We start from the raw sequence: 21477 nt of genomic DNA on the forward strand, positions 1-21477 counted from the left end.
AAAAACTAAAAAAAGTTTCTAGTAGAAAACACAGAACACCAACTTTGCAACCTCAGGTTATGCCAAGATTTCTTAGAACACAAAAAACATTAACCATAAAAGAAAAAATTAATAAATTAGACTTCCTAGAAATGTAAAACTTCTAATAAAAAAAACATAAAGTAGAATGGAAAACCACAGATTTGGAAAAAATACTCACACCACGTATTTGATGAAGGACTTGTATCCTAATTTAAAAAAACACACAACTCAATAGGACAGAGAACATGATTTTAATAGTCAAAAGACTTTGAAGACGCTTTTTTTTTTTTTTAAGATTTTACTTATTTGAGAGAGGGTGAGAGAGCATATTAGCGGGAGGAGGGACAAAGGGAGAAGCAGACTCCCTGCTGAGCAGGGAGCCTGACTCAGGCGATCCCAGACCTGGAGACCATGACCTGAGTCAAAGGCAGATGCTTAACCAACTGAGCCACCCAGGCACCCCTGAATAGACACTTCTAAAAGGTGAGCTATGAATGGCCAATAAGAGCATGAAAAGGTGATCTACATGATTAGTCATTAAGGAAATGCAAATTAATGGAGCACCTGGGTGGCTCAGTCAGTTAAGCGTCTGTTGGTTTTGGCTCAGGTCATGATCTCATGGATCACGGGATCAAGCCCACATAGGGCTCCACACTCAGCAGGGAGTTGACCTGGAAGATTCTCTCCCTCTGCCTCTCCCCCAACTCGTGCTTACTCTCTCAAATAAATAAATCTTAAAAAAAATAAATCCATTACATGCCCACTAGAATGACTAAAATTTAAAAGTTAACAACACAAAATGCTTGCAAAAATGTGGAACAACTAGAACTCCTACACTACCGGAACTATAAAATACATTAACAATTTGGGAAACTGGCAATTCATAAAGCTTAACACACACATCTACCATATGACCCAACAATTCCTAGATATATGTCTAATAGAAATAAAAACATATAGCCACAAAAAACCTTATACAAGAGTTTTCACAGCTGCTTTATTCATATTGGCCAAAACTAGAAACAGCCCAGGTTATCAACACGTGTTATAGATAAACTGTGATATAGTCAATGGAATACTACTTAGTGATAAGAAACTACTAAAACCTGGAACAACATGTCTAAGTCTCAAACATTATGCTGTAAAACACTAGAGACAAAAGAGCACCTGCTGTATGATTCCATTTATACGGCATTTTAGAACAGGCAAAACCAATCTACCATGATAGAGATCAGAAGTTAATGCTTCTTGGGATAGAACAGTACAATTGACTGAGAAAAAAGCATAAGGCAATTTTTGAAGGGATGACAACGTTCTGTATCTTGACTGAACATGGATTACAAGGGCACATGCATTTGTAAAAAGTGCTTGAACCTTATACTTAATATCTGTGCATTTCACTGTATGTAAATATTACCACTACTTTAAAAAGATAAAAAGTACATTGTTTCTGTAATCACACAAGCTCCAGCTCTGCCAGTTACCAGCTGTGTGGCCTTGGCCAAGTGTTAAACTTTCAGTTTCTTCATCTGTAAAATGGAGGGAACAAGAGTTGAAAACATCGTAAGAATTGCAACAATGAGATAATGTTTTAAAACCATTTGCATACAGTAAATGCTCAGTGAATATTAACCAAAAAAGTTAGAAACCCTTCGTCGCATATTTCAGCAAAGAAGAAACACAGAAGATTGGCTAAAGCAGCTAGATGCTGGAGAACTCACATATATATTACCTCACTTATTTTTTTAAAACAACCCCTAACAGGGATTATTACTGTTGTATGGATGAAGAAACTTCAGTAGAACAGCCAAAGAAGTGGCAAAAGCCAAGATGCAAACTCTCACTCATGATTTTTTTCCACTGCATCATGCTATCTTCCATTAAGGGATTTCCAGCAGTGTACTCCCACAACTGCCAGGACAACACAATCAAATGAGAAGCTGTTAAGGATCCCTTTATTCTTAATAGTATGGTATGTCAAGCCTGATTCTGAAAAACAGGCCAATTTTGATAGCTTGACTGTAAATGGAGGGAGAGCTGCAAGTAGAAGCCTGCAAATACTACTCTAGGCTTTTACCCTGTTCTCAGGCTTCGAGATGGTTCCTGCTACTTGAGGATACTGAATTCCTTTCCTTAAAGCAACCTCAAGATAAGAGAATTCTGAATGTATAAATCTGTGATCTAAGGTGGGAAGAGAACGTGAGTAGCTCAATTTGGTACAGCGGCCTTAGAAATATGGCAACTGAAATGAGAGCTAGAGATTTTTCTTTTTTATTATGTCTCTTTTGGGGCGCCTAGGTGGCGCAGTTGGTTAAGCATTCAACTCTTGGTTTCCACTCTGGTCATGATCTCAGGGTCATCAGATCCTGACCTGCATTGGGCTCCATGCTCAGCTCGGAATCTGCTTGACTTTCTCCCTCTCCCTCTGCTCCTCCCCCACATGCTCACTTGCTCTCAATATAAAATAAATAAATCTTTAAGAAAATAAAATAATATAGGGGTGCCCGGGTGGCTCAGTCGAGTCAGTTAAGCGATTTCCTTCAGCTCAGGTCATGATCCCAGGGTCCTGGGATAGAGCCCCATATGGGGCTCCCTGCTCAGCAGGGAGCCTGCTTCTCCCTCTCCCTCTGCCTGCTGCTCCCCCTGCTTGTGCTCTCTCTGTCAAATAAATAAATAAAATCTTTAAAAGAAAAGAATATAAAGTAAAATAAAGCACAAATCTTTTGGGGTGTGTGGGTGGCTCAGTGGGTTAAGCATCCAACTCTTGATTTCGGCTCAGGTTATGATCTCAGGGTCTCATATGAGATCGAGCCCCATGTCAGGCTCCACACTGGGTCGTGGAACCTGCTTAAGATCCTCCTTCTCCCTCTGCCCCACCTCTTCCCAAGCACACACTCACTCTCTCAAAAAATAAAATATGTATTTTTTTCTTAATACAAGAGCTTTGTTAAAAATTAAAATAATGAAAGTTGCCCTGTGATCTCATTTGGCCAAAAATACTATACTGTTAACAAACAGTTCAGCGTATCCTTCTTCCAGACTAAAATCTGCCTTCTCCTTCGCAATTCTCAGTAGTCCTCCATTGCATGGATAAGCATAATTGAGTCCTCTATTAAACTTAGAGCTGTTTCCAATTTTTTGCTATTATAATTGCTGAAAGGAATATATTTTGACTATACATTCTGCATACCTGTCATTTCTTAAAGGGTAAAGACTGAGACATGAATTGCTACATCTGTAATTTTTAAATTTTAAACACTAATCGCAGAAGTAAACATACACATTTTTAGCTTTGACAGGTATTATTAGATTATACTCGCAATAGTTCCCATTTTCCCATACCTTCATCTGCACTGACAATTACCATTCTTTAGTATAGGAGCTACAAACTGAAATGCCTACAGAAGATGCAGGAGACATAACTGGATGAAGGAGGCCATCTGGGTCTGTGACAAACCCGAGAGTACATGCTCACATCAAGAGGGCAGCCACTATTCTGTTCCAATCAACAGACGTCATGGGGAAATCTAGTCCCAACTTATCAAGAAGGCCAAAACTTCAAATTTTTTTGCAAATCTTGCAGGTTTCAAATGTTGACAACTAAAATGTTTTATTTAAACATCTGGTTAGTCAAACAAAATACTTCCATAGGCCAGACTACATTTAGCACATGGAATTTTGTGTTGAGATGAAAAAGATATAACATTGTATTTTCACTTTTTAAAAATATTATATTTATTTAACAGAGAGAGAGAGCACACAAGTAGGGGGAGCAGCAGGCAGAAGGAGAGGGAGATGCGGGCTCCCTACTGAGCAGGGAGCATGACTTGGGGCTGGATCCCAGGACCCTGGGATCATGACTTGAGCCGAAGGCAGACACTTAACCAACTGAGCCACCCAGGCACCCCATGTATTTTCATTTTGAATCTTATTCATGCAGTTTGTTTTCCTATGCTTACCAACAGAGAATGTATTTATTTAATTTTGGTTCATAGTGACGGTCAGCACCCTTCAAAGGAAGATGCTTTCTTTTTTTTTGATTCACATCTACAACAAATATTAGACCAAAAAAAAAAAAAAAGATATGCACCATCAGGTATTGAGGCTAAAAAGTGGTCTTAGTTGATCAAATGTGGCCTGAAAAGGTATATGAAGACTCTTGGGACTGACGTCCTATACTCTTCCGAGCATACGTAGAGCACCACAAGATTTTTAGAGAAAATACTAATTTATAAAACTACGTCTAACTCTTAAAGAAGATGGCTTCAAAAATCTAGTGTGTTTCCCTCTACCACCTGATACATTTGCTTAACAGCAAATTTTCTGATGAGACATCAAAAAAGGAAGAAAAGAATTCCCACACATCTCCCTTATCATCATACTTGGAATTTAAACCACTTTCAGCTTGTTTTAATGAAATAAAGCACAGGTTTGCACAAATCTTTCCCTGTTCTCAAAATGTTACTGCAAATACCCCGCTTCTATAGAAAGAACAACTGCAGCAACCTATCTAGCTTTTGTTAACGCTCATTCCTTCTTAGTCATCCATTACAAATCTCCAGACCCAAATGTCCCAGCATTCCCTGCACCCACTAGAGATAATGGCAAAGATCCATGACTATCCAACCACCCAACAACAGCCTTTGAATGCAACTATCTTTTCATCAATTGTAAACAAGTCCTAAACTCTTGGCTCCATAGGGAGTCCCTACCAAGTCAGTATAAACTCTGTAATAGGGGCAGAGGTCAAGGGGATGAGAGCTCAGCCTAAGCTCTGAAACTCATCCCACCCCTACCCTGTTCAAAAGAATCCTTATCAGAAAAGAACTCCCCAGCAAAGGGCCACATTCAGGAGACCTGATCTAGCAGTGATCTAGCAGATTCAGCTGAAGTTTTGGAACTAGGCTCCTGGAACAGTTATAAATGTGAAATACCTAAATCACTAACAGGGTGTTGTGAAGGAAAGGGGGCATAAAGGGATAAACAAGGGAGATTTGTGAATTTATCTTCATTTGTTTCAGGAAAGAACCTGTCTGAAAAACAGTGGAATAACCCTGAACCTGAGGCACAGAAGAAATCTCTTTGGAAACCTATTCCACAGTGAATTATTCTACTTTGTGTCCAAAATCATTCTAATATATGCAAAAGAGCCCAAATGACACTTAGAAAATAGTATATTCTTCTGTTTAAAAAAAAAAACCCATTATGTATGTTATAAATCATGATACTGCTTTAAGCTCTTCCATTGGCATTTGAGACTTGTCACAGTCAAGAGAACTAGAGACAAGATAGAAGAGGAGTTAAACAAAATAAGTCAATCAGAGAAAGACAATTATATGATTTCACTCATGTGGAATTTAAGAAACAAAACAGGAGCATAGGGGAAGGGAGGGAAAAATAAAACAAGATAAAATCAGAGAGGGAGACAAACCATAAGAGACTCTTAACCATAAGAAACAAACTGAGGGTTACTGGAGGAGAGAGGGTGGGAGGATGCGGTAACTGGGTGATGGGTATTAAGGAGGGCACTTGATGTAATGACCACTGGGTGTTACCTGCAACTGATGAATCACTAAACTCTACCTCTGAAGCTAATAATACACTGTTAATTAATTTAATTTTAATAAAATAAATTTTTTAAAAATAGCTCTCGGGGGCGCCTGGGTGGCACAGCGGTTAAGCGTCTGCCTCTGGCTCAGGGCGTGATCCCGGCGTTATGGGATTGAGCCCCACATCAGGCTCCTCTGCTATGAGCCTGCTTCTTCCTCTCTCACTCCCCCTGCTTGTGTTCCCTCTCTCGCTGGCTGTCTCTATCTCTGTCAAATAAATAAACAAAATCTTTAAAAAGAAAAAATAGCTCTCAAATCTCAGATACTTCTCCATTATATACTTCGGAGTGAGTCTTTTAACCTCTCTAGGCCTCAACATTCTCATCTTAAGATGAGGACAGTATCTTTTTAAACAAGTTTTATGAGTGCTTGCATGTGAAGCATTTAGTGTATAATAAATATATGCTATTATGATGATAATGCAGTAGTAGTAGTAGTGGTGGTGGTAGAAGGCTTTGTGTCTGTTTTCCTGACTAAACCAGAGTCCCTCAGGGCATGAACTGTGTCATAGCTTGTCATAGTTTGGCACAAACATCGAAGAGAAAAAGAGAGTGGGGAAGGAGGAAAAGAACAATGGATTAGGTATTACAAAGTCAAACTTAAAATTAGATAATTTTATAGGATATAATCCTCATTCTTGCTGAATATATGCAAAATGCCTGGAACATAAGGAATACCCAGTAAAGGTTAATTTTCTTTCCTTCCTTGATCTCTAACACCCAGCCTTAAAATCACTCTCTGCAGACCATACTTAGGCTTACATGAAGAGTCTTCTGAGATCAAAAATGGTGACATGCAGTTTGACAACTAGGAATGAACCCATTAAGACATGGTACAGAATATTAGAATTTGGGACAGAACCTAGAGGACTCTAAGCTGAAAAGTACATTCTTCTCTTGTAGTCTGAAGGATCCACAAAAAGTCTCCTTGAGGGGCATCTGGGTGGCTCAGTCAGTTAAGCAGCTGCCTTTGGCTCAGGTCAAGATCCCAGAGTTCTGGGATCAAGACCCACATCAGGCTCCCTGCTGAGTGAGGAGCCTGCTTCTCCCTCTGCCTGCCGCTCCCCCTGCTTGTGTGTGCATGCCCTCTCTGTCAAATAAATAAAATCTTAAAAACACACAAACACAAAATAAAGATTTTAAATATATATATATATATTTTTTTTTTGGGGGGGTCTGAGTCAGCAAGAATCCCAAGTATGCAGTGTTTTTAAAACAGTAACGGTCAGGTCTTTAACTGTATGAATTTCTTCCCCAACATACTCATGGTACTGACCAAAGAGTACATAATCTGAGTATGTGTTTTAAATAAGCAGAGGGTTAACTTCTTTAGTTTCCTAAGAGGTTAAATAAATGGGCTGGCAGATGGTCACTTGGGAGGTCACCTGCTGCTGGCTGGGGGAAGCAGACCAAAACACCCTAACAGTCAACTAGATGGTAAAGAACAGTCTTGGCCAAAGTAGTCAGCAATATATGAGCTCTGCTCCTCTGAGGGAACTATTTACTTGAAGCAGTAACTTATACCTGCTAACATCTGGAATGATTTATCTTTGTGTCATTAAGAAACACAGGCTAGTTTAATTGAATAAAGCACAGTTACAACAGCCCATTAATACAGAAAGACCGAGAATTTCAACATCATGTTACATAGCCTAGAATAACATATGCTTAACAGTTTATTGTTTGCCAAGCATGGTTTTAAATGTAAATATAAATATATGTGTGTGTGTGTGTGTGTGTATTACTTCATTTAATCCTCACAAGAGCCCTATAAAGCAGAAAATAAATTTTTATTGTCCCCATTTTACAGATGAAAACACTGAGGCCCAGAGAGGTTAAATAACTTAGCCAAGATTACAGAGCTAGTAAAAATTGAAGCCAAACAGAACCCAAACAATCTTGAGCCAAAGGCCATGCTCTTAGTTCAGAAGAGTTTTGGTTTACATGCTAAAGGGATCATTTGAAATACAGACAAAAAATTTATACAAAAACATGTTACCATGGCATTACAGAATGTAGAAAAACCTGGAAACCTAAATGCCCAGCAACAGAAGAAGGGTTAAATAAATGATGGTGAAGTTATCCCTTACAATGAATTATCCTGCCGTTAAAAATATTTATGAAAAATGTTTCATGACTTGGGACCAATGCTCACAATGTAATGATGAGGGGAGGGGAGAGACAAGACACACAGTTGTACATATATTATGATTCCAAATTATGTAAAAAACAAACTCAGACACAAACTGGAAGGACATAATCTCAAGAAACAATGGTTATTTCCAGGTGGTGGGATCAGGGGTGTTTATATTTTTCTTTTAGTTTTCTCCCCCACAATGAACATGCATTATCCTACTACTATCGGTTTAAACTTTTTTTCTTTTAATCAAGCTACACCAAGATCTGCAAGCAGTTGGTAAAAATAGCTAAAAAGCTTCTAATCTAACTTCAAGTAGTTACTTTCGTTGGGCTAATACCCTTTAACATCAAACAACCCAGCACATTCCAAAAACAATGCTCATTTTCAGCTTTGGAAACTGATTTAAAATATGAGCATTTTCAATTTTGATCAATAATTATTTATAAGAAAAGAAATGGATTTAACTGTTTAGAGGCCAAACACTAAGGAACGACTTTGCTGAAATAGATAATAAGGAACAAAAGTTTGAGGAGGAAGAACAGCTGTTGCTAATCCAACTATTTACCCTTTGACCCTCTATCTGGCCAATAACTGAACAGTATCAATTGTTTTCCTGTATTATGTGCTGTTTACAATCCCTGAGAGGCATGAAAGGAATTAATAATTTAGCTTAAAAAGCTGACAGCCTTTATTGGGGAGCCCCTTGTCCGTGGGACAGAAATCAGAGCAAGTAGCTGTCCTAAAGTCATAGGTCCCTTTACTGTTCCTGTTTTATAGCCTAATTGGCCCCCAAACATAAATCAATTATTTCTCCTGTTTTAAGCAACAATGACTTCTATTCTCTAACTTCCCTTGTATCAAGTCAGTCCTTGTTCTCTTGAGTTTTACAGCTACACGGTAAACACGATGGTTGAGGAAAAAACTCGGGGAGCAGGGCGGACTGGGGTTATTTGGAAACAGAAGCACAGAAAGGTTATGCTGTTTTGAACTTTTCTTGACCTTTGACTGCCCTTGTCCCTAGCTTATGCTAATGGGCAGGGTACAGAGATGCTTCTTGTAGAAATGAACTTAGCCTGAACCTGTGCCATAACATTGGACTCCAGGAAGCCAAGGAATCATAAGAAGGCAGCCAGAGTGTGAATAGCTGCCCATATTCTAAGTATGGCTACCCATCTGCTCTATCACAGAAAAGTTTGGGGAAAGAAGCCATTTGAATAGGACAAAGTCAGACTTTTTTCCTCATCTCTGTTCCAACACATCCAACCTGTTGTCTTGCTACCTACAACCACTGCCAACCACAATGGGAAATCAGCAACAATGGTATTTCTTGTTCCAAAATAAGCAAGTATGAGCAGGCTTTCCCTATCAAGAATTTGAGAGATGGAGAAGACATTGGGGCCTCTAAATTCCAAAGAGGCATTGGAGAGAAATCCCTATTTTTCTCACTCTAATATGTAAAAGTCATGAGACATTAACATAGAAAATGTTATTCCTTCCCAGTCAGAAGCCACGGAATTTGCAGTATCAACATTCATAACCAACTTAAGACAACACATACAGTCCCTATCAGTCTTAAAGTCTATCACTTGTTAAAGCTGGGCATGCTCATTTGAACCCCTAGGCGGCTGAGACAGAGATGATAAATTTTTCCTTCTGCCCATTTGTTAATAGTATTATAGTAATATTGTAAAAGAGAGAGGAATAAAACACTACTAACTTCATAAAGATAATATGGAGATTACTGAGAATATTCCCCACAGAAGCTAAGCACAGTTTTTAGAAGAAAAGTGATTTTTTTTTTAGATGACTCCTATTCTACACTGACATATAAAATTATGATTCAATATCTGCTATTCTCATGGAATGGAGAGGTGTGTAAATCACCACATCTGGCTAGAGATTCTATGCAGAAATGTTAAATGAGTTAGGATTACTTGGCCCAGAAGGAAGAATACTTCAATAATAATCTTAATGAGGGCCTTTCCCGGAAAATGGGCAGGAGCTATCTTCAATTGCTATTAAGTACAGAAAAGAAGAATAAGTTTGAGTACTATGTACTAAATTAGAGGTTTAAAAAATGCTTTTTCAGGGGCGCCTGGGTGGCCCAGTCATTAAGCATCTGCCTTCGGCTCAGGGCGTGATCCCAGCGTTCTGGGATTGAGCCCCACATCAGGCTCCTCTGCTAGGAGGCCTGCTTCTTCCTCTCCCACTCCCCCTGTTTGTGTTCCCTCTCTCGCTGGCTGTCTCTGTCAAATAAATAAATAAAATATTTAAAAAAATAAATGATTTTTCAAGTAATTCCAGACAAGTAAATACTTTCCAATAAACTTAATACGTGAGGACAAGACCCAGACTTATCTTTTTTGTATTGCTGGAACCTAGAACTAAGCCTGGAGTAGAGACAGCATGCAATTTTTAACAGAGTTCTCAATTATCTGGCACATTTTTTGGTGTAGTTTTGTCTGGAAGATTTCAGAGCATCTCAATGTCCTTCCTAATGTTAAAAAAATCCAAAAAAGGACCACAACTCAAGAATTTACCTTTTTTCCTCCTCTTAAATGAAGGTTATTCATAAGAGAAGGGCAAAGAGAAAATATTACGTTCACTCAGAGGTACTGGCACTACTTACAAAGCTGACTCAACTTTACAATTTCTAGAAAGACAATTCTATTTACCTGCTGTTTGATAAGCATTGTAGGACTTATTTTGCCTTGCAATTACTAAGTATTAGTTGAACAAACATGAATTTTTATACTGTTAAGGTATGTGGGAAAAATACATGAAAAGGTCCACACCCTCAGATACCCGATATTAGTAGGATGGTGAGAAGGTAAACTTTACCACTTATATCAATAGCAGATTGGTGACAAATAGCCAGTCTCATGACCCTAAAAAGTACTAGAACTAGAAAAATAACTAGATCATCTCATGAATTCTCAATTCTGATTTATCATTCAACCTTTTGGCATTATAGCAAAACAAGGTCTTTATACATCAGATAATCCCATGTCCTATTTCTAATAGCTATAAGCATATCCCAGAATGTTGTATGCCACATTTTGAGAACAACTGGAAACACCAATGATTACCTATGATTAAGACAAAGACCTATAAAGCATCATTTAATGAGACCTTGAAACAGTCACCCTTGTAACCGTAACCTTAACCTTAATACAGATAAAAGTGCTTTAGAAATTAAACTGTGGTACAAAGGTTATTGAGTACAAATACCTAAACCAAGCATAATCTCTCTTTTAAAAAAAATTATGTCCTCCTCCCCGACCCCTCTGTCATTTCAGAAAAAAAAAAAATTATGTCAAAGTCAGTCAATACTTTAGAGAAATGGTTATGAATATAGGGTTGTATGCGTGCATAAATGAAAGCACAATTTTTGTTGTTGGTTTCATGGAGAATGAAGAACAGGGAAAGGAGATTAACATTAAATAAATTTTTAGCAAACCAATTTTATACTAAATGTTACATTTCTGACCACTGAATAATATGAGAAGAAAAGGAAAGCATAACAAGAAAAGATAGAATGTCCTCCCCATAATTATAAACCAAAGTGAAATAAGACTGGAGTCAATATGGCCACCAATGACACCCTCAAGTTTTATACTTAAAAGGACATACGCACATCTTTTTCATACTCACGAAAACTGGGGAACGTTCAGAACTTACTAGTGCCCGGGTCAAGCTCTGGCAATTCATCCTGACAAAAACCTAAAGACAAAACAATAGGGAAAAACGATTATAATTCATGAATTACTCTAAGGTCACTCAAAAATTCAGACTGAAAAGTCAAATTCGGATTTGAATCCTACCTCTATTACATTTACCTACTGTATATTCCTCCCTGAGCCTCCATTTCATCATCATTATATAAAAAAATGGAAAGAGTAACCACACTTACCACAAGGTAGTGATGAGGCCTAAGCATGCCAATATTAGTTGGAATAAAAATTCACAGAAAGATTACAATTCATTAAATATCTGACATGCTCTATTTAACGTTATCAATTATTTTCCAAAAGAAAGTAAAATATACAAAATATGAGCTTATGAAAAATATCAAATGGTAATTTTACTTAAAATTTTCACAAATGCTGAAAATTTTACCTACACACAAATGGAAGCAATTTTCCATTAATAAGTACGCAGTTCAGGTTGGAATAAATACCTCTCAAAGCCCATTTCAGGCCCAAAAAGTCTGAGCTATATCTGTCTGACTTGTGTGTAATTATCACACTGAGGAGAAAAATCAAGCATAGTGAAGAGCAAACATACTGTAGGTATTCTAGATGTAGCTGATGAAAGTTCTTTTCCCCTGGAACAACTGCGTACTTTCTCCAGTTTGCTTTCTACTCATCCTCAGCTTAAATATTTCCTCAGAAAAGCTTCTCTTGCCTCTTGTACCCTTGTCTCATACACAAGGTCAAAGCACCCTATTATAATTATCTATAACATTCTGTGCACTCATCAACAAGAAATTACTTGTTCAATGTCTAACTCCACTATGAGACTATTCTACTGAAGAAGGGGCCTGGACTGTTGTGTTCACAACTGTATCCAAATCACCTCACAAGCCTAGTACAAAGCTGTCCAATAAACATCAACTATAATATCTCAATGGTCAATTCAAAAATAATGGAGCAGGGGCACCTGGGTGGCTGTTGGTTAAGCGTCCAACTCTTGATCTCAGGGTTGTGAGTTCAAGCCCCTCATTGGGCTCCACACTGAGCATGGAGCCTACTTTAAAAAAAAAAACAACAGGAAGCAAAACTAGGACTAGAGGAATATGAGAACATTTTCTCTTTTTTCTTCTTCTTCTTTTTCTTCTTTCTTTTTTCCTACCCCCTGTGACAGCATTTTCTGTCATCCTATCTAAGCCATTGTAAGCCAGACCAGCCACTGGGAGTCATGTGGAAAAGAGGTATTCAAAGAGCAGGGACACTATTTAAGCACCATAATTTTTAATGTCTTCAGCAATCCTGACCGTTTGGACCACACCATTCACTAAACATGCCACATCTCTTCTTGCCTAGCTGTGCTTCCTCCTCCTCCTCCTTCCTATTCATCTTTCAAGATCTAGCTCAAATATCAATCACCACTATGAAACATGGAAAAGAGGAGAGGCCCATCCTGCATTCACCAAAGGATAAAGGAACAATTTTTAAAATTTATCTATTCATTTGAGAGAGAGAGAGAACTCAAGCGCATGCGTGCAAGCAGAGGGGCAGGGGGTGGGGGGGAAGCAGAGGGAGAGGGGCAAGCAGACTGCTTGCTGAGTGTGGAGCCCAACATGGGGCTTGATCTCAGGACCCCGATATCATGACCTGAGCCGAAACCAAGAATCAGATACCCAACCCAATGAGCCACCCAGGGACCCCAGGAACAATTTCAGTAACTGCCTCCTCCATGAGAGAGTGAGCTCTTCAAGGTTAGGAACCATGCTCCACCATTCGCAGGGCTGCTTCTATGCCCAGAACAGTCGCCAATACGTTATGGAAGGTGCACAAATGCAGAATGAACTATACAGAAAACACAAACCTACCACTACATCACAGCCACAGAATTAGGAAACCTAAGTCTAGCATGAAAACTGTGTGGAAGGTCTGAATAAGGGAATCAGACCTGGAATGGCAGAGTTTGGAAGCTGCTAGAAGTGGCTAAGATGCCTGAGAAGGCTCACTTCAAAGCAACTTCAAAGCCTTTCTATATACATGAAGGTGATGGGAATCAGAAAAGTTGTAGAGAGATGCAAGGCAATAAGGAAATAACTCAACATTACACATGGGTTCAATACAGGACATCCTGCCAGAAGTGAAACTGAGAATAAGTATTTACTTAATATAAACTGACTCAAAAACAGGAGAAAAGCATGGGAAGGCAGGGTAGTATAATGGGAAAGTTAGGTCTCTCCTAAGTTCTTTTAATTTAATGATATGACTTAGGCAAGACACTCCCTATTCTGGACCTCAGATTCTGAACCTTAAATGAAAAGAAATATACTAGAAGTCTCAAGAAAGGACAAAATTTAATGCATTTTCTGAAAACAAACAATATTCTGAACTCAAAGTAACCAGATCAAACACAAACAGAGGGTCAAAAAAACAAAGAAAATACAAACAAAAATCATTAAAATGGACATCTATTGCTTTTATCTGCCTAGCAATCACTCCCCCCTTCTCCTGTTAATGGCATCCTGATTTTTCTTTGGAGACTTATCCCTTTTACACACTCAGTCCATATGACCCAAGGAGGATTGCCCCTAACCCTGCAATAAATTGGGATTAACAACAGGACCTACTTTATAGGTCTGTTAAAAGAAGTAAATGAGACAGTTCATGTGAAAGTCTGCACAGGAGCACCTGGGTGGCTCAGTCAGTTGGACATCTACCTTTGGCTTAGGTCATGATTTCAGGGTCCTGGGCTCTGCACTGGTGGGGGGGGTCTGCTTGAGGATTCTCTCCCCCTCTCCTATTCCTCCTCTCCCTGCTTGTGCGCAAACGCATGCATGCTCTTTCTCACTCTACCCCCGTGAGTGAATCAATAAAATCTTTAAAAAATAATAAAAAATAAAAAAAATAATAAAGGCTTTTCACAGTACTTGACAAAGTCAGAGCTCAACATATGTGAGCTACTACTAAGCAATCCCTAGGGTCCATCCAATCCAGTGCTGTGTCCATGGTAGCAAAGAGTAGTTTACAGCAGAACTATTGATCCATTCATGACTTCATCCTCAAAGCCCTGGGATAGAACCCTAATGTCACTTTAGTTACTTGCTGTGATTCTTGAACATTTTACTATTTTGAGCTTGTAAAGTGCTTGTAAAGGAGGAGTCTTTATATTTGTCCTAAAACAAATTCCCCCAATGGTCACAAGGATTATGGATGTCAGTAACTGTATCTACATTTCCCCCATCCAGCCGTGAGACCATTGGCTACTAATGCTGTCTCTGGTTTTACAGATGACCACCAGTGCAGGAGTCCTGAGGAGATATGTAAAACAATGTTAATCCTACCTTCTGACAATGAGTCAATGGAATGAATGGCTGGATCTGGCTACCGTTCTCAGAGTCTTGCCCAGATTCTCAATAACCAGATCTAGCTAGCAAAATGATTCTTAGCTAGAAGAATCCAAATCATGGCTGGAAGTAACCCCAATATATGTTCAATTCATTCAACACAACAGCAAAGGATATCAGAGTTTCTTAGTAAAAAACAGACTCCTAAATCATACAGATACACAGACATACCCCCAAAACCATCTGCCTCACAAAACGTAACACATTAAACAAATTAGGAAATGTTCTGAGAAATCCAAGGCCTTTGGCTACTGACTTAAATTGTTTTAAAAATGGACACACAAGAAACACAGATAGGTTTCTAAGATGGTATGTATCACCAAGTCAATGTGCTCATAGCAATCGGAAATTTAGTGCAAAGTTTATATTGACTTACCATAGGTCTGAGTTAGAGTTGGATTCAAATCCCAGATTTGCCGATATTTTTATTTAATTTACTACCCCAGGCCTATTTCCTGAAATGGGGATAAAAATAATCCTCTTGTTCAACTGTCACCTTGACAGTTGTTCACCAATTATGTATATTGGTGAATATACATAAATTACCTACTTTGTGGCAAATAATCATCGATAAATGGCTCCAAAGTCTAAGAATTTTCTTTAATACAAAGGAAGATCCAGGTGATAAGCTTTTCTCCAACAGACATTTGGCAAAAAGAAAAAGATCAGTGACTCCTCAATCTGACCAGCTACAAAGACAAATTAAAAAGTTACTGATCTTTTTCTTTAGTTACCATTTTGAGGATTAAAATCATGTAGTATTTACCAAAACAGGATCCTAAATAAACTATGAGCATCCATTTTTATCCAAATGTGAACAAATAAAAGCTATGGGTAATGCCAGTAAATAAATTTAAGCGTGAAATAACAGTCAATTTTTTTTTTTTTTTANCTCCTCAATCTGACCAGCTACAAAGACAAATTAAAAAGTTACTGATCTTTTTCTTTAGTTACCATTTTGAGGATTAAAATCATGTAGTATTTACCAAAACAGGATCCTAAATAAACTATGAGCATCCATTTTTATCCAAATGTGAACAAATAAAAGCTATGGGTAATGCCAGTAAATAAATTTAAGCGTGAAATAACAGTCAATTTTAATCTATAATGTGTCTTTTACAAAACCAAGTTAAATATTACTCTAGGAATGTTTAGATTTAACATGACTGTATGCCAGTCACTCAGTCTATTCTGAAGCCTCGGCAGCACACAGGCAAAATTAAAGTGAGGCTCTTAAAAGGCAAAATTCTACGATTCTAATCAAATACCACATCTTTCCCCAAAACAGAAAACATGTATATCCTTCATGATCTGCCTACCACTTCAGCTTTTATCTCTTGCTTCTCATCCCATCCAACAGTGTATTATTCCACCCACACAGTACTACACTGTAGCTCCCTAAATTCAACACCCTCTTTACCTTTAGTCTCCATTCCTCTGCACACAGTTTTCTCCACCTGAGCCTTCTCTTACCGTTCTGATGTCAGGGCTCAGGTCAGGTCTCCAATTCTTTCCCCTCCTTCTCCCACACACACTCAAGTCCAAGTTAGGCACTAGAGACACAATGACTGAATCTATGAGCTTTTCAGGAACCTCTGAAGACAAGGGGGGGGAAAAACTGGCTTCGAAATTCAAAAAACAAACCAAACCTGCAAATATTACATTAAATGTTTAAATTAATAAAGAGATCTGATTTTTCTTCACTCAGTCAACTGTAATTCAAGTTCTATACATTGTTTTAAATGTGAGCTATGGAGGTGCCTGGGTGGCTCAGTCAGTTAAGCATCTGCCTTCCGCTCAGGTCATGATCTGAGTCCTGGGATTGAGCCCAGGCTCCCTGCTCAGTGGGGAGTCTGCTTCTCCCTCTGCCCCTCCCCCCCACTCATGCTTGCTCTCTCAAATAAATAAAAAATGTCTTTTTTAAAAAAAGACGTAATGTATGAAGTGAAACAGGGCTTCCAGAAGGAAGTCAGGGGTCTAAAAGGGTTCTGAAATTGCTCTGGTTAGTGTCCCTAACTCTGCGCTTCCAGATTCCTGTGCTTCCAACACCACATCGTGATAGGGCCACTGACCATAAATTCAGGTTCTAGAGAAATTCATCTCCACACTCCCCACCAAAAAGCTAAAAATTTCTATCCAGGATTTGTACTAATATGTAACAGTCATTCACTGGTCCTTTCTGAACCAACCANGTCTAAAAGGGTTCTGAAATTGCTCTGGTTAGTGTCCCTAACTCTGCGCTTCCAGATTCCTGTGCTTCCAACCGGCTCTGATCATTTGTATTCATTTCCAATCTGCCTTGTCTCCTCTGATCATGATTAGGTCCCCAATGAAACTTGTGTCCTTCTTTCAGTCAGATCTGGTCTCAGCCCTAATTATAATCTAGCCCCAAAGTTGAGACATGTCCCTGGATCCCAGGAAAGGCTGCTCAGTTAATATTAAGGAACTGCTGCTTTCTCCAAAAAGCAATAGCACTAAACCACAATGCCACAACAATTAATTTCTTACCATAATATCAAATTCTAAGAGAACATAACAGTTTCACTATTCTCTGCCTTTAATGTCTAGAATAGCAATGTCCAATAGAAGTTGCTACAATAATGAAAATGTTCTCTATCTCTATCTTCCAATGCAGTAGCCACTAGCTACATGTGACTAAGCATTTGGAAAGTGACTAGTGTGACTAAGCAACTGAATTTTAAACTTTATTTCATTTTAATTAAATAAAGTAGTTACATAAGGCCAGTCTCTATTAAGATGGACAATGTAAGACTAAAAAGATGTCATCCTTCTTTTTAAACTTGTTATGCCACCTTTTGGATTCTGTTACAGCTTTAAAGAAACCAAAATATAGAAATGCTTAGGCTAGTGTTATTTACTATCCAATTTATAAGTATATATATATTATAAGAAAAATAATTCTATCAGCCTGCAAATACACTTATTCCTTCCAATGTCATTAAGTACATGCCCACACTATAGCAGACAGATGGAGAGAGATGGACAAGATGCAACTGGAAAGTAGTACAGAGAATTTTGATATCAGAATAGATTTGAGTTCCGGTACCATAACTTACTAATTACGTTAGCTCAGGAAGTGGCCTCACCTCTCTGAGTCAATTTCCTCATCTGTAGATTGTTGTAAGGATTCAATGAGATAATATAATACACTTAGGTCAGTGGAAAGAGCTTGGTAGCTGTGATCAATATTAGTGAAAGAGCAGAAATAGCAGCCATGGGGCTAGAGGCATGTGGAAGGAATAAGCATTCACCAGACAAACAGGGCTATTTAAGAAACATATGCAAAGGAAGCTGGAGGTAAACGGCACGAACAGAGAGCAGAAACAGAATGTTACCTGGTAATTTGATTTGACTGAAGCCCCAGCCAGGACCATATCACAAAGGATTTTCACTGCCATACATGAGGAGTTTTGGGTTTTTATTCTATTGGCAATAGAGTCACTGAGTAAAGGAAATACATGTATATACCTAGGAAGTCTGTCAATGCCAGGCCAACTCTGACTACTTCAATACAATGGCCTAAAATTTCAACCAAAAGAATAATAATAATAATAATAATAATAATAATAATAATAATAATAATAAATAAAATAATAAAATGTCAACCAGGAAACTAAAAGCATGAAAATTTTTTTTATTTTTAAAAATAGCTCTGTGGGAGTAGCCAACATAAATATGGCAAACCATCCTCAGCTCCTTTAATTCTAGGAACTCTTCCTATTTTTTCAGGGCTCTTGCCCAACTTCTTTTAGGCTCCTTTTGGTACAATGCATGGCTTGGATAGAGGCTGAGAAGAAATGTGTGTATTGGGGAGGGCAGCGGGGGGAGGGGGAGATAAGCAAACATTAGCTAGTCAGACCAGGCTTACAGCCTGTGAGCTAGCCCCAGACCTAAGCAGATACTGAAACACTTTTCTTTGAATTGGCTGAGCCTAAATTCACATCTGCCTCTTTCCTTTCTATCCAGTGAGTGGGGTGCCACTTGGGCCATTAGCTTTTGTTTCTCATAGGCAACCTGACAAACCATACTTCAGAAATAATAGAAAATGCTTTTGAATGCAGGGACATAGCACCACAAGTCCACACAGCAAAAGCTAGCTGGCTGGCAGAGCTTCAAGTCATATTTCCTCTTCTCCACCTACAAATGTCAAGGTCCCATTTTAAAAGCTGCAAAAAAAAACAATGCCCTTTTCTCAATGTCATTTTAATGTGAAATCTTAGGGGCCAAAAAGAGTAGGGGGAAGGGAAGCCAAGGATTCTCAATTATATAACCTATTGTACCCACATATTTGCTCAGCTTAAATGTCGCTTACAACAAGTATCTATATTTCTATGGAAACATTAGTAACTTTCATCTGATCAAGCTGCATCACCTTTCATACAGTTTTTCAGGCTTCTAGCTTTGTAAATACAGCCTTGAAACCAGACGGAGGGCAGAAAAGCTAGCCCAAGATTATGACATTTCAATTTTACGACCTTAAAAAAAAAATAACAGTACACACAGCTTCAAGGCTGTGGCCACAATCAGAAGGTGAAAACAGTTTAGGAAAGCAATTCGATTTTAGAAGTCAGAGGTCACTAGTGTTTCTATGGAAATATAGTACAGGCATTTCTCAGAAAACGGCAGGTACTGATGAACCTCTGACATTTTTCTTTTACAATTTCTGGTTCTCTAAAGTAACAGAAAGGATTATTGATAACTCTTCATTTGGCCTAGAAGTTAAAGAAATTTTGAAATGCATATATATAAGAAAATATATAAAATACTCTGTCAGTTGCCATTTATTGAATCTTTATTATATGCCAGGCAATGGCTTGGTGCTTTATATGAATTCTTACTGAAAGTAGCTAATATTATCTCCATCTTATAGATTTAAAGAGATTATTGTACTCTGTTACTCTTTATAAAGAGCCACAAAGTCAAAACAAAAGAACTTGTACTCAGAGCAGTAGGGCTAATAAAAACCCTACCTTTGCACTTATGTGCTTTGCAACAGCCAGCTAGATGGGAATTGGACATTATTTCAAAGAATTTTCAAAGAATAAACCCTGACATTCCCAAAACAGCAGGGCCTTAGAGTCCAAGAAGAAAGCCACACCTCAGATGGATCCACTTAGAAATTTGCTCTTGAATAATCCAAGATGTCCATGTCAGAAGCAGCCAGAGTAACTTTACCAACCAGGTGAAACCCAAAGTATAAAACTTTAAATAAGTAAAATAATTAGCCAAGAACTAGCTTCTTTTGAAAAATTTTAAGTTGCTCCCACCAAGAGTAGGGAGGACGGAGATTTTTTTGTTCATTCATTTTAAAGACTAATTGAAAAAGAGTCTTACAGACCAAGGAGTTTGTTTGAAAGTGGTCAGAAAGCTTTTGAGGTCATCTTAGAAAGTGCCCCATACCATCCTCAACAGATGGTTTGATGGAACAGAAGTCGCTCTGTTCAGGAAATCCATTAGTAAGAAGCAGATGCAACCAAGAGATGCCCCTCAAGCAGCAGAATGTACCTTTTCCTTATTCTCTTTGAAAACCCCCATATAAAAATAGAACAACACGGATGCATGAAGGGCCTTGAAGAGGTTTTCCCTCTGGATCAATCCTGGAAAAATATCCTAAGAAAAGGGCCAGAAATAAATAGTACAAAATAGAAAGCCACTTAAAAATCCAACCACAGGAGAATGACTAATTAAATTATGGTACACCTATTCAATGAGGGTATTTTGCAAGCATTTTAAATGTTTATCAAGACTTTATAATGGGCAAATGCCACTTTTAAAAAAAGTAAATTGTACTCTCAGAATGAACTCAGCTATTCTGATATACATACACGAAAAAGCACATTTTAGTCTATTTTATCCCAGTGATTATCTCTAAGTGTGGGAATTATAGCTGATTTTTTCCCTCCATTCTACTTTTCTGATCAAAAATAAGTTGCTTTTATAAACAGAAAAATGTACATTTAAAGAAATCCTAAAAACAAAATAATTTGGCTTAATTCTCAAAAATTGACCACTTAAAGGAAAAAATCCTACCAGACATTCTCTAAATGACTCTTTTAAAAAAGATTTTATGTATTTATTCAAGGGAGAGCACATGGGAAGAGAGCAGGAGCAGAGGCAGAAGGGGGAAGCAGACTCCCCTCTGAGCAGGGAGCCCAATGCAGACTCCATCCCAGGACCCCCACATCATGACCTGAGCTGAAGGCAGACACTTAACTGACTGAGCCACCCAAGGACCCCTCTCTAAATGATTTCTAAATTACTTTATATTAGAAACACAATTCTGGGCACTAATCTTTCTGACACACTAGTTAGTCATTACTGCCTAAAGCTCACTGCCATCTCTCATCCCCCAGCTTCAAAAATCCATTGTGTGACAGCAAAGAGATAAAACATCTTTAACCTTTCACCCCAGGACCTTTCAAACCTGAAGCAAATCTAGTTAACCACATCACATAATGTACCCTTCCTTAGTTTTTGATACCTGTTGGAAGTTCTATCAGGTTAGAGGTAAAGTTCCTCTTCCAGCATTATCATGCATATGGATTAGCACAAACCTAACACTGAAGTAGCATTCTTGCTTCCCTGTATCTCAAAACTAAG

At 38.3% G+C, this 21477-nt stretch overlaps 1 protein-coding gene and 1 long non-coding RNA gene across 6 annotated transcripts in view; one reads left to right on the forward strand and one right to left on the reverse strand.

The window, feature by feature from the left end:
* LOC117803027 overlaps positions 1 to 5135 on the forward strand; it is a 62480-nt gene extending 57345 nt beyond the window's left edge. Inside the window, exon 3 of the long non-coding RNA XR_004626581.1 lies at positions 5043 to 5135. This is a non-coding gene — a long non-coding RNA (uncharacterized LOC117803027). The remainder of the gene's footprint in view (positions 1 to 5042) is intronic.
* The window catches only part of NR6A1 (nuclear receptor subfamily 6 group A member 1), a 220917-nt gene that overhangs the window by 174369 nt on the left and 25071 nt on the right, over positions 1 to 21477 (reverse strand). For all 5 annotated transcript variants that reach the window (XM_034664500.1, XM_034664499.1, XM_034664502.1 and 2 more), the window contains exon 2: positions 11451 to 11492. In XM_034664500.1, coding sequence (XP_034520391.1) covers positions 11451 to 11492 — 42 coding nt within the window. The remainder of the gene's footprint in view (positions 1 to 11450; positions 11493 to 21477) is intronic.

This window comes from Ailuropoda melanoleuca, chromosome 7 (assembly GCF_002007445.2).
Source record: "Ailuropoda melanoleuca isolate Jingjing chromosome 7, ASM200744v2, whole genome shotgun sequence".
In the NCBI taxonomy this organism is placed as follows: domain Eukaryota; kingdom Metazoa; phylum Chordata; class Mammalia; order Carnivora; family Ursidae; genus Ailuropoda; species Ailuropoda melanoleuca.